The sequence below is a fragment of the Anabrus simplex genome, chromosome 14, assembly GCF_040414725.1.
Source record: "Anabrus simplex isolate iqAnaSimp1 chromosome 14, ASM4041472v1, whole genome shotgun sequence".
Lineage (NCBI taxonomy): Eukaryota > Metazoa > Arthropoda > Insecta > Orthoptera > Tettigoniidae > Anabrus > Anabrus simplex.
Window position 1 is genome coordinate 50,725,587 of NC_090278.1, and position 14,294 is coordinate 50,739,880.

The 14,294-nt window shown below is 38.4% G+C and overlaps 1 protein-coding gene across 2 annotated transcripts in view; it reads left to right on the forward strand.

Annotated features, from left to right (window-relative positions):
* LOC136885315 (zinc finger protein OZF) overlaps positions 1–14,294 on the forward strand; it is a 38,248-nt gene that overhangs the window by 14,332 nt on the left and 9,622 nt on the right. For both annotated transcript variants that reach the window (XM_067157828.2, XM_067157827.2), the window contains exon 3: positions 2,111–2,209. In XM_067157828.2, the coding sequence (XP_067013929.2) occupies positions 2,111–2,209 (99 nt within the window). The remainder of the gene's footprint in view (positions 1–2,110; positions 2,210–14,294) is intronic.

Here is a 14,294-nt window from a genome sequence, read left to right on the forward strand (position 1 = left end):
TGTAAAGCAAAATTGTGAAAAGGAAAAAGGAAATTCTGCATTTTATTATCGATTCGTGAATAGTCGCATCTCATATAATTTGTAAAATCATGCAAAGTAACTCACTCACTCACCGCATGTTCCAGCAGTTTGTACTGTAATTGATGGATTGTGTGAAGAGTTTGAAAGTAGTTCATCGACTAAGATGGGACGTCATTTCTCTAACCCGCTCAAAGTAAGTCTCATAGAGAAGCGTTACTCTTCACAGTTAAAGGACAAAAAGTAAAAAAACTCAGTTGTTCTAAATGTGGATGGATGCAAATTAATTGTCAAAAACGCGGCAAGGGTGGCTCTAAGTGAAAGCAAGCCACTTACTTCTGTGCTGTGTGTTTCATCAAGCCCCCCTTTGTGCTTCATTGGTTGTTTTGAGAAATACCACACTTCAGAATTTGTACAGGGCATCATGTGAATGTGTTGTGTAGTGGAAGAATTCCTTTCTGTCTATATGTAGGATTATGAAAAATACTAAGCGCATTATGTATAATAACTATATTATTCTAATTTGCTATCCTCATGTAACAGAGCCTGAGATCATTGTCCTTTAAATATTGTTGCTCTTTAGATAAATTACAATTCACAGTCTCACCCGTTGTCAAAAATAAGCATTGTTAGTACCCAGTAATGGCCATTGTTTACACTAGTGAGTTCCCATTTCCTGCTGCAACCTGAATAGCACACAACAGACCTTATTTGAAAATATTAATTTTTAGCCTCATAATTCTATTCTTTTGTGAATGGATCAATAATTAATTGTGCACCATGAGGGTTCGGAAATCAAAATTCATGATTTTCACATGTGAGCCAAGGTACCTTTATCAGTGCCAGCCGAACGCTGGATGGCTCACCAGAAACAAGAGTGTATATGTTGAAATACATTGGAGAGGGACACACAGAGGATAATTCAAGTCTATATAGAAAGATGGAAGTATTGAGACTTCTCGTCCCAAGCAGTTCATCCCAGGCCACTTACATCTTGTTACTTTTTTTTTTAACTTTTTTTTTTTTTTTTCAAATTTGCTTTATGTTGCACCGGCATAGATAGGTCTTATAGCAATGATAGGGAAAGGGCTATGAGTGGGTAGGAAGTGGCTGTGATCTTAATTAAGGTACAGCTCCCGTATTTGCCTGGTGTCAAAATGTGAAACCATGGAAAAACCATCTTCAGGGCTGCCGACAGCGCAGTTCATGCCCACTATCTCCCAAATGCAATCTCACAACTGTGCGACTCTAATTGCATGGCCAACTCGCTCGGTCACTTACATCTCGAGAGTTGAGAGTTATTTTGTCATGAGTTTTCATACCAAATTAATGTTTGGCCCAATAGCATATAATAGGATAAACACAATAACAGCTCAATGTGGGAAGAGGGAGCACCAGAAAGGGAGGGGACAGGGACAAGTTAATGAAGTACAACAAACTTTTTCATCATCAATACGGAGGTCAGACAAGGCTATATTTTATCACTCTTTCCATTTCTCTTCACCATCGATTTTATTACGCAGAAGGCGCTGAACGGACCAAGTGCTGGAATCTCGTGGAATGACCACAAGCAAGCTTACTTACCTTAATATTGCATAGCTAGCAGAAACCAGTACCTCTCTACAAGACGTCACTTGGCGTGACCAAGTCACCAGTGAGGAAATTTTGCAAGAGAGTGGCTGCAGGAAATTACAACATATTGTGGCAGAATATTGAATCGACCATATCCTTTGCTCACCAGTCAGCCTATACTCAAAGAATGCTATGCTATGCTTTGAACAAAAATTGTTGGCGGAAGCTTGCTGCTTATGTACTTAGCACAGAAGGAACCAGATGATGATGAATGAAGTCTGTTGATTGAAAACATTTTTCCAATAAATGTAACTAAGCATGGAAGCTGAGAAACTTACTAACTAGGAAAATGTGCTGAATAAATGGGTCATTTAATAATTTAATAATTATTTATATTCTTACCTAAATTAATATTGTAACATGTGCAATTCATTATTTTAGTGTTATGCTGTTTCATGTTATTGCTTATATTGCTCAGCGTTTTGAAGACAGTCACCTTGTAATTTTATTTTTTGTACAGGAACCGCATTTCAGTGAGGTGTACATCAAGCAAGAGTGCGATGAAGCAGAATTACAGGGATCTAAATCTGAGGGGTTCCTTGCTGAAGATGAGGCTGTGGTAAGTAGATTTGTCAAGTTTTTACTACTTTGACTACCGTGGATGAATTAAATCATTTAGATGACTTCTCCAAAGTGATCTTTCTTCTGGCAGCACTGTAGTCTGCAACCAGTGCTGTGAAATTTATTGTATAGCAGGGTACACATTGCATCCAGTGTTTGAAGTAAAAGTGATTAGTTTGCTTATGGGCTGTTGTCTTTGGAAGAAATCATTGGTATACAGTGCTAAGGAACAGGGACGTTGTTAGAAAGGAATAATCACAGGCAAGGATGGAAGACATGAAACACAGTACATATGTAATAGAGATTGTAGTGGTGTATATATATATATTGATAACGAAAAATGGTACCGAGTTCACCTGATGGGAAAGTAGGATAACAGACATAAAGAAATCAACAAATAATATTCTTGTTTGAAACAGTTAAGACTCACAAAAGAAAGGTCGATTTCAGTCTCTCAGTAAGGTACATACCCTCCTCGGACACTTTGCACATTTTACACTTGTTATTTATTCTATCTACTAAACTGTTGAGGAGTCCTTTGGGGGATGTCCCACTCTTCTCTCAAGGCGGTTTTCCGTTCTTGCACAGGTTGGGGAGGGGGAATTCATTGAGAAACATGTCTACCATGAGCATCCCAGGCATGCTGTATAGGATTTACAAAGTCCAGGGAGTATGTAGGCCATTCCATACATTCAATATTTTCACTTTCCAGTGTGTTTGATATAGCAGTGGTCCTATGTGGGCAGTCATTGTCATCCATAAACGGAAAGTTGGGACCTACTGCACCCCTAAAGAGACAAACGTGGACCAGAATAATCTTTCTGCAATATCTCTGTGCTGTAATGGTACTTCGCTCAAAGGTAGATAGCAGTGTGTTCAGCTATTATGCATAATGCCTGCCCACACTATAATGCCTAGGTCATACCGATACACTCATGAACGTTCTGTGGTGTGTAAGTGTAACTTGTTCCCCTCTCACTCCACACTAACTGGTGGCCAGAATCACTTGCCACAGTGAAGCGGCATTAGTTGGAGAACATCACTCTGAACCACTGTTGCTGACCCCAACCAGCATGTTCCTTACACCAACGAACTCTTTTTCAACAATGGCGTGGTTGATGTGGGATGCATTTAACAGGCTTCCGAGAATACAAACAAGCCTGATTTAATCACCACAAAATGGTTCTGGGAGGTACACATGTACCGGTAGCGGTTGCAAGGTCTGCAGCTATCAGATGAGTAGTAAGTTGTCTGTTCCTTTTCATCACTAAGGCTATATCGATCCTCTTGTGGTGTGGTGGTCCTTCTACGACCACCAGTATGCTTTTGCATAGCACTTTCAGTGGCCTTTTTTTTATACCCATACCCATTACTGTGGCCTCAGTAGTGACACTTTGACTGGCTTCAAGACATCCAACTGCTCATCCACGATTGTATGCACTGAAATGTTGTCTTGCAGCCATTCCTTTTACAGTTAAGGTACCTGTTTCCATACTACATCGACTTTTATACAAATACGTTCAACAACACTTCGTCAAACACGGCACTACGTGAACTGTCGAATGAATACAGAGCTTTCGTGCACTGGCTTTGCAGATAACACGTCCCGCCCTCTCCATTGCCTTTTACTCCCATTGTTTGCTTATTCCTGAGAAATTGTCAGTTGTTCCTTGTCATGCAGTGTATAACCTAATGAGGATTCAAGGGATGATCAAATTCACTCAGACAGTGAAAATGAGTCCAACAATGAACTTTTTGTGAGACGTGAATGTGCAGGTAGTATTCTTGTCATTACTGTTGAACAAATTATTGATCAGGACTCTCTGTATTTTTGCTCCCCAAAAATATAGGTCTGGAGGAAAGTGTAAATATATTCCTAACTGGAAGTATAATGCTATATGTAGATATATTTTTGAATTGTGAATTTTTTCTTTATTTTTGCTGAACCAGCTAACTTGTGTGCAGAACAACACACCCTTCCTGGAGGTACTCGAATTATTATCATTTTAACTTGGGAATGTCCATCTGAGTTTACCTGAATTGACAGCCCTTCTGAAGCTCAGTGTAAACTGGCAATCTTTATGGCATTTCATGGCAGTGAAATGAATGGGTCATCCCTTTGTGAAAGATGCACAACACCAAGTCATATTCTCAGGTCTGTCCCTTCAGTTCATTGCTAATCAACCAGAGGCACCACAAAATAAAACATTTACTCACTGATCTGTTGAGCAAAAAGGAAGAGGTTCACAGTTTAGATTAGTCAGGAGCTAACAGATTCATAGACATTGTAGCTTTCAAGAAAATTCCAATAGATCCTACAGTTAGTACGAAACAAATGCTGTCAACCAAGCAGGGAATGTTCACAATATAAATTATATATATATATATGAAGGCTGCATTACTTTCTTCAAGGAGAAATTATGCATACTTCCATGGTCAGAATTTCATTGTCCATGGGCTTCTGTTTGGTGCCTGAGGAACTATACATCAGTTTGCAGGTAATAATATTTTGATATCACTAGACATACATAAAAGAAATCTATGCTCTTTAGTGGAAAGCATTATTGGTGAAAGTGTTGCCATTGTTCAGCATCACATTCACTCCAGCAAATAATATGCATTTGGTTAATTTATTAACGTGGATCTTTTTTTTTAAATTGTTCAACAGTACTGTTGTTCTTCATGATTAAATTGGTATACTGTGTCTTTGAGCAACTTGTGTAGAAACAAGCAGCTTCATTATGTTAGTAAATTATTTCTCTCGTGTGATGTAGATATCACATAGTTAAGTTCTACAAAAACTTACCCTTAGCAAATGATCAAAATTTCTGATTTTTATTTTGGGCAGTTTTTTTAAGTTTAAAATGTAAACATTGGTAGCTTCTGAAGTGTCCATTCAAAATGCCTGGGCAGTTACTGTTAGATGGCTAGCAGGTAGCTTGCAGTGAATGTGTTAACCCGTTAAGTGGGGAGGTCATAAACGAGGACTTCCTGCATAGTGGGGAATCATTTTCAGTAAATTTTTTCTTTAAAAAAGAAATAGTTTTTGCAAACCTACACCCGCTTAAATATTATATTATGTTAAAATTAGCATAAAATTATACGTTGCGGTGTAAATTGCGCTATTATTTACAATTAAAACGATTTTTCAATTCATCCAGTGTCAGTGCAAAAATTGCATATGTGCCATTTCATATTTACTTCGATTCGGAGTATTATTTGTGTTGCTTACATTAATTCAACGTTGAAATACGTAACCCACAAACAAACAAAAGTATCATATACTCCAAATAATACAGACACATTTACTCAAATATCACATTTTCCTGAAAGAAAATAGAAAAATGTACTCACCACGTAGGCCTATAACTTGCCATTGAAGAGGGCAGCGAGTAATCCATGAGTTCATTCATCACAATTTTGTCACCACATTACACAAAATTACACTACACTGTTCAACACTATTTACACTCAATAGCTATAACAAATGACTGGAGAGAAAATTGAAAAGAACTATTTCAGGATGGTGACTGATAGTTGCCGGCACGCAGAATGTACAGCGGTCACCGAGTGTAGACTACGATCTTCTCAGATTCCCTGAGTATGGAACCTGAAACTCGCTGGCATATTTGCAATGCTCATACTTCAACTGTATGGTATAGCCTGAAGCAAGGAGAGGGGCACAAAGCGACATTGCATACTGCACAACAATACTGAGTGTCCCGCCGCTGGCCTTTCGCCATGCAAACAACGCATCTCTTATTTGCGTGCAGTCTTGATTTCGAGGCTGGATTGAAATCTGGAAAATGCCTTCCCGAGAATCGAGTTGACAAGTCAACGGGTGCGGGTCTCACTGATCGAATTGGCAAGGCTGCGTTAGGGGTAGCGTTCGCATACTTTTGAAATAGTTTCTGAACAATTTGAATACGAAACTCCAGCTGAGTGAATTTACCGCCGTGTTTCTTGTATATCGCAAAAGCATTGAACACTGTTATATCCAGTAGGTGTTTAAAATTCTTGTGGTAATATTTCTTCATTCTTTTTCTCGCCATACTGTATGGCACGATACATTGGTCCGATAAGTCCACCCCTCCCATTGAGTCATTGTACTCAATACATACGACCGGCTTCTCTTTGGTTTCTCCTTTCTTGTTTAGAACAGTGCGCATTTTCGCGTTATGAATACTACTCAGTATGCAGACTTCTCTCTTGTCTTTCCACTTCAAGGCCATGAGTTTGTTTTTATAGGCAAAAGCCACCTCCCCTTTTTTCAGCTTTTTCCCCATGACGTCCTTCGGAAGATTTTTTCTGTTAGATTTTACAGTACCGACAGCGTCTGTCTGAAACTCATTGAGCTGATCGAAGAGTTCCGGGCTACTGTAATAATTGTCTAGAGCTATGAGATATCCCTTATTTATAAGAGGTTCGACTAGAGCAAACACTACTTTCGAGGGCTTGGTATACTGAGAAATATTTACCCCACAAACCTCATTTACTAGCTCAGTTTCCTTGCCTGTGTACCACAGGATATTCCACACATATCCTGTTTTAGCTTCACACAATTTAAAAGATTCCATCCCGAAACGAGCTTTCTTCTTCGGAATATACATTTTCCACCCCAAGCGACCTTTCCAAAGGAGTAAACTTTCGTCATTTGATAGACGATCATCTGGTAAATAGGACATTTTAAATTTTGATACAAGAATGTCTAGAACTGGCTTCACTTTGTAGAGTTTTGGGGATACTTGCCGATCGTAAGCCTCATTATCTGAGAAATGTAAAAATTTCAGTAGAAGGAAAAAACGTTTCTCGGACATGGTCTCGTAAAACACGGGCGTAGCAAACAATCTATTACGTGAAAAATAATGAGATAGCTTCGGCTTTTGAATTATACCCTGAAGAAGAAAGATCCCAAATAAAAGTTTTATTTCTTCCTTGTTAGTAGGAACCCAATCCCTCTCCCTGCTTCTCCTTTTCATCTTAGCTGTTCCTATACTAGCTTGTATTGACTGCTGAGCGTACAGATTAGTTTGCTCTGCAATAAGTTCGCACAGTTCATCGTCAATGAAATGCTCAAATATTTCGTCCGGTTCTTTTTTATTTAAAAGTTCGCCCTGAATTCCACTTTGATATGTAGCTGGAAATCGGGCTCTCCTACATGCCCTTACATCCCAGTCATTAGGCGGAATAGGAGGCAAATCGCTCTCTCTTTCTGACTCGCTACTCTCATCAGAGCTCGAACTCGACACCTGTCCACGGCATCTAGGCAACAGGCCTACTCCGACGGAAGCACTCGTGCTTGGAGCATCTAATAGCGGGATAGTTTCACCATTACTATTTAAACTAGAATCACTGCAACTATCTTCCTCACTGAGCTCGAGAATATCCCGTATATCATCACTCGGAAGATCTACAATTCTTTTGAACATGTTGACTACAAATATGAAATGCTACATGTAGAATTAAAACAATAAATCACAAGATAAATGTGTATACCAACAAAACAGCTTATGAGAGCTGAAAACATTCACACCGAGACACGAAATACTACTCTCCTCACGGCACACTGACTGAGCTTCTCGCCAACCGCCACATAGGTTGTTCTTGCGCTACGCAGCTATGTAGCAGATAATAAGGGGATTCCTAGACGAGAACTGCTTAGATACACGAAGGTGAAAAAAATTCTGTCAGATGGCAGCACCTCTCGGAACATACGGAGAAAGTTTCAAACCTACCGCTTGTTTCATAACGGAGATAAAAAATAAAAACTTTCCGCGCTTCACATGACGCGCGTCCACCATCGGGCTCGCTCCAGCCGCGTCACCTGAAGCGAGCCCCACTCTACGGGTTAAGAATACTATGCAGAGTGTGTTTGAATGTCCTTCCCCCAGCAGAATGTTTAGGCAAGTTCCTAAAGTATGCTTTGAAAACAGCTAACAAGGGAGGTAACAACCATGGGATCGTTAATTTTGTTCAAACTTGGGGAGGTTTATATACGTCAAAAATAATCATATATGTGACCGAGAGTTTATGCCATTGGGCCCACATTTGATTAAAACAATAGCCCTTCAAATTTTACGTTCTGCATACAGTTTGGCGCTTTATATGTGAGAAAACAATGGCACTATTTCTACAGAGGATACACTGCAGAAAAACTTCCCGTAATTTTGCGTTTTTTCCTCCTTTGTTTCAGCCATTTATGGACCATGTTTGACAATCTCTCAGCTATTTTTACCCTTCTCTTTCTTTACTCTGTCAGTATCTTTTCATTCTTTGTCCTGCTTTCTTCTTCTGTACAGGATCTCTCTTTTCTCACTAGTGTTTTCCCAGTCTCCTGGAAACTCTGGAACGTTTTGACAAGTTGTCCAAATTGATTTCTGTCCATGATGTAAACTAATGGAACCCCATCTTCGTCAAGTCCAGTCTCACTTCTCAAAACCATTTCAATTCTGTTTTCCTCTTCCTGAAGAATTCAAAGATTCTCTTTGTTAGTCTGTTACTGTCCATCCTCAATAAGTGTCCATAGAACTATAATCTTATCTTCGTCATCAATTCAACCACTCCTTCTGTTCTTTGGTTTGCCTTTATGGAAAACAAATGTATCCAAATCGTTAAAATGCACTTATTTTTTTTTCTTTTTGTCTTTTGCATTATATGGCTCCTTTTTGGGTAGGGTAGTGAATTACTGACTTCCATTTCTATTTGCTGTTCCATGATTCTTCCACATTCAGAAAAAGTGGGATTCAGATCATACCATTGGTAGCCCTAAGTTAGTTATATGTAATTTCTGATTTTCACACCAGGTAATTGCTGGGATCTACATCAATCAAGGACATGGCAATTACCTTTCTAGTCCTAGACCTTTCCCATTCACATGTTGCCAGAAACCTTCTACATGTTAGTGCAGCATTAAACTATTAACAAAGAAAATAACTTTAAATGTAAAATAATCAAAAGGAACACATCATCACCATCATCAGTTAACCGTCTTCAATTTCCCAGGTGCGGTGTATGAATGCTTGCCACTTCAGTCGATTCGGGTACCATTCTTCTTCCTGTACTTGGTTCCAATCCACTTTTCTATGTTCTAGATCTTGTTTGACTTGTTCGATCCATCTCCTTCGAGGTCTACCTCTAGGTCTTTTGCCGTCTAAGGTATTCTCCAACCATTCCTTAGCTACTGAGCAAGAATCCATTCTCATTACATGGCCATACCATTTCAGTCTTGATCTGATTATGGTATCACATAGTAGTTCTCTTATTTGAATCTCTTCGCGAATCCTCTCGTTGTGAACCTTATCTCTCATGGCTTTTTGTTGCCACATAAATTCACTAAAAACTGCTGCCTTGTAGATGTGTCAGGGGACTGCTGAAGACTAAGAAAGATTGCCCTGATAGAAAAAATCCTCTTTTGTCTTAGACCCAGCAAGCTAACAGGAGAGTAAATGGTGTCCACTTTCAAAAGGAACACATTATTTGGAAAAACAAATTGACAGGTCAGTGTAGTAAGGAGGAGAAATAGAGAGAAGACACAAAAGAACACGGGCTATCTTCACATCTTCTTACATCTTTAACCCATTAGCACTGGAATTCATTTATTTATTGATTGATTGATTGATTGTGTTTTTCTGCATGTTTGAGACCAAAATAAACTAATGAAACAAGTTTCAGAATTTTGGGACCTTTATGACATAAGATATTTGATGTTGCTATGTGGCAATGCTAGGCACCTTCACTGCCTATTTTTTAACAATGAGTTTTGGAAGAAGTATTTAGGTTACAAAGTAGTTTTTTGTTTCTCATACAAGAGCATTGTTGAAAAATCTTAGCATTATTTATTGTAAAAATATGAAATATCACTTTTTATTCACATCACAGCTTTAAAAAAGTACAGTAGAGTCTCGTTAATCCAAACTTAATTGGGACTGGAGTCTGTTCAGATTACAAAATTTTCAGATTAACCGGAAAATATTTTCTAATAATACTGTTATTGTCTTTACGTCCCGCTAACTACTTTTACTGTCTCCGGAGACACCTAGGTGCCAAGATTTTCTCCCGCAGGAGTTTATGTGCCAGTAAATCTACTTACATAGGCCTGATGTATTTGAGCACCTTCAAATACAACCAGACTGAGCCAGGATCAAACCTGCCAAGTTGGGGTCAGAAGGTCAGTGCCTCAACTGTCTGAGGAAAATAGTTTCAGGGAGCAGTTCATGAGGAAAACGTGGAAGAAATTGTGGCTGAGTCTCGCATTCATCGAGAATCCAGCGGAAGCGTTTGCAAATGTCAATCTCCTTGAAATCGTTCAACAACTTCCTGGGTGTGAGGAAGCCAATGAAAATGACATTAGCGAATGGATGGAAGCTGACTGTCATCAGTTACAAACAGACCAAGAAATTGTAGCTATGGTGGAGAAAGAATCTGGAGTTGATGAGGAACAGAGTGACGACGAAGAAGACCACAATGAACAACTAGTGTCACATTCAGATGCCGCGGCCGCCTTAGAACTTGCCGCACGCTATGTTGAGCAATACTCTGCTGCTACGCCCTATGATGTGATGTTTATGAAATGCTGGTTTAACACTGCATCTTCGAGTAGGTTCCAATCACAACGGCAAAATAAACTAACAGACTTTTTAAAGATAAACGACCAGTGATTGATGGTTTATGATGTGTAATTATGTTTACATTAAGTTATTCTAGTAAAATATGACTAATAAAATCTTCATTCTATAATATGTTCTTTCATTTCAGTAAGGAGAATTTAAAAAAAATTGAATATTTCAGTTCAGATTAACCAGACTTTCGAATTAACGGGGTTCGGATTAATGGGACTGTAGTGTAGAATTATTGAACGAAGGAAAAGTAATTTGTTTGCAGCATCTATATGGCAGCACTAATGATTCAACGAGCACTACTACGGCATTGTGTGTCCGTACTATTTCAAATGTGAACAACATATATAACAAAATGTGCACAACACTATTGTAAACATCAGTGTTCTCCCTAGAACCTTTTTATATACTGCTCGGCTAACATAACCTATGCATATGCTAGTTACATAATATTAATACATATTTGAGTCGTTTGGTGCTCCAAATTAAAACGTAAATACTGTAATGCTGTTGATTTAATAACCTTCATTATTGTTAGAAAAATTGCATCAATTACATCAGAGTTTAAATGTTTAGCTTGACTGTGGCTTAGTTTTGTGCACGAGCGGTGTATGGATTAGCGTGGAATCGCATATGAGCACCTGATTCAGCATGACGTTACAAACCCTCATGGCACTCCACAACTAAGTGATAAGCCCCAGAGTTACATGATTGTGAACGAGCAGTAGAACACTAGAAGTTCAAAATAGTCTTATGTATTATTTTTAGTAATAACATTAAAATACCAGTAGTTCAGTTTTGCAGTTAATGTTTACCCATCAGATATTATTGTTAATGCCCTGAGGGGGATAAATTCCTTCCTACCACCCAGCTGATGAACATTTCTGGGAAATTACTGAACGTTCTAATTAAACTACTTCATTTATAAATTTTATACACTTGTTATGTGAAGCCGGCAGCCTTTTTTTGGGAATCTGAAAATAACCAACATTTCGCCACTCCTTGTGCCACAGCAATAGATGTTAAAATTAAAGAAACATGATTACTTAATTCTACAAACACTTCTCTCACTGCAACATAATATCTTTCTAGCCATTCTGCTGGAAGGGAAAATCACAAGGAAGAGTAGTGGTGGTGGTGATGGTGGTGGAGGAAGTACAACTGGGCAACTATCCTCTATTAACACTAATCAGATGGGAAAAAATTGGCTTAATAAATAGTTTTTCTTTCATTTAATGAATGTATTGATCAAGGTGGATTCAAATAAACTATTTTAAATAGTTATATTATACTTCTCTTACTGTTGGATAACACCATAGTCTTGCAGGTTCTTTCTTGTTTCCAGTGGTACTATATAAAAAGCACAAAATTTGTTGCTATATTGCAAAGCATGGTACTAATCGGTTGTAGATTGGCACCTCACCAGTCCCATTTTTAGTATTTTAACATCTGTATTCATCTTTCTGTTTCTTCCCTTTTCCTGTGTTTATCTGCCTTTCTGCCTATCCTACACTTCTTACATTAAAACAAAGGTCTGTGAAGATGGCCTATCTGTGAGTGTTGATACCCGCCCTCCTGATGAAGCTCGCAATCAGAAACAAGCTCATCAGGCCTGAGAAGAGATGGATGTAGAAGAATTGGGATTGATGAGGAGAGAGAGCCTATAAAAACATGGCGATGTATGAGTAAACATCCTGAATGAATTCACACCATCATCAAATTTGTTGACAAGGTAGTGGAACAAGTCACCAGTTTCCCTTATCTAGGAAGGCTAATCTTTGAAACCTGGAAGTTCAGTATTTATATTTGCTAAAATTGACAGGCAAATAAGCAAATGAGCATTTAACGTTTAGCAAATAGGCCTAGGCAGTAAAGTAATTAAAGTAGGCATTTATAATGACAAAAATGGGCACTAAAATATTAAAGATATTTTAATGCAAGCTACATAATACACATCTGCGTCACAATTTAGTACTTAATCTTACATCCCCCTGTGAAAGGGAGTGATAGAATAACAATGGTATCCCCTATCTGCCCTAACAGGAGGCGGCTAAAATGGGGACCAAGGCCTCTCAACTTGGGAGTGTGGGTTTTCGACAACGATTTCCCTAGATGAGTCTTGGTTGTGACAGGTTCCTCAATCTTACCTTTCCTGCCTGACCTCCCTTGGTCAACTCTTGTTCTTTTCTGATCCCGACAGTGTTAGATTTGTGAGATCTAGGGTGTCTTTCATTTTCGCATTCTTCGTGACCCTTCCCTTTTTCTGATAACTTAATTTTTTGAAGTATCAAACCTCTTTCATTTTCCTTCTGATTGGTGTTAATAGAGGATGGTTACCAAGTTGTTCTTCCTCTTAAGACAGTAATCACCAACGCTTAATTTTACGTGGTGAGGAAAATAAAAAATTTTGCTTGTTTAGTTTTCAGTAGAGATTTGTGTCATTTGAAAATATTGTTTATGTAAATGTTATTTCTTCTCTATAAAGTTAAAATGAATTATTTTCTATATTGTTAATACAGTACATTGGAATTATATAGTTTTTCTTTCCATTGATTAATTTTAATACATGAATAACAGCAGGAAATATATATAACTAATTAAGAAAAGGCAAAAAACGACGTTAAACTATGAAATAGGCTACGGAAGCTAAAATAGGCAAAAAGGCAAATAATAACTGGTTCTACCATTTCCAAACGTACGGAAACATATTTATCTCTATGTGACACTTCGATATATCCACCCAGATTTTTGCCCAAAATCCAGGCTCTACTAATGATCAGTGACAACAGGCGCAGCAAAGCAATCAGAAGGCAAATAGCGCTTTCCAAACAGGCATTTAGTAATAAGAGAAATCTTTTGATCAATGCAAATTTAGATTGTGGAACTAGGAAGAAATTTTTGATTTCTTTTGAATGGAGTGTATTATTGTATGGATATGAATTTTGAACAGTTATAACTCAGCGTTTGAGATATTGCTCTGCAGATGAATGCTATGATTAAATGGATTGAAAAGAGTATGAACAAAAGCATCCTGCAAGATATTCAAGGGAAGAGAGAACTGATGCTCATGATACAGAGAAAAGGGCTTATGGCACTGGCCATATCTTCCAACATAATACCTTTCTAACCATTCTGCTGGAAGGGAAAATCACAAGGAAGAGTAGTGGTGGTGGTGGAGGAAGTACAACTGGGCAACTATCCTATATTAACACTAATCAGATGGGGGAAAAAATGGAAGGTATTCGACACTTTGAAAATGAAGGTATCAGCCAAAGAAAGACAAGGGCCACGAAGGGCATGAAAATGAAAGACTCCCTAGAATTTACAAACCTAATGCCATCAGGGTCAGAAAAGAACAGGAGTTCACAAAGGGAGGTCAGATAGGATAGATGACAAGAGCAGGGAGTCTGGCACAAGTAAGTGGAAGCAATGCCAGGACTCGGCTAAGGACCCCATGGTCACCAAACC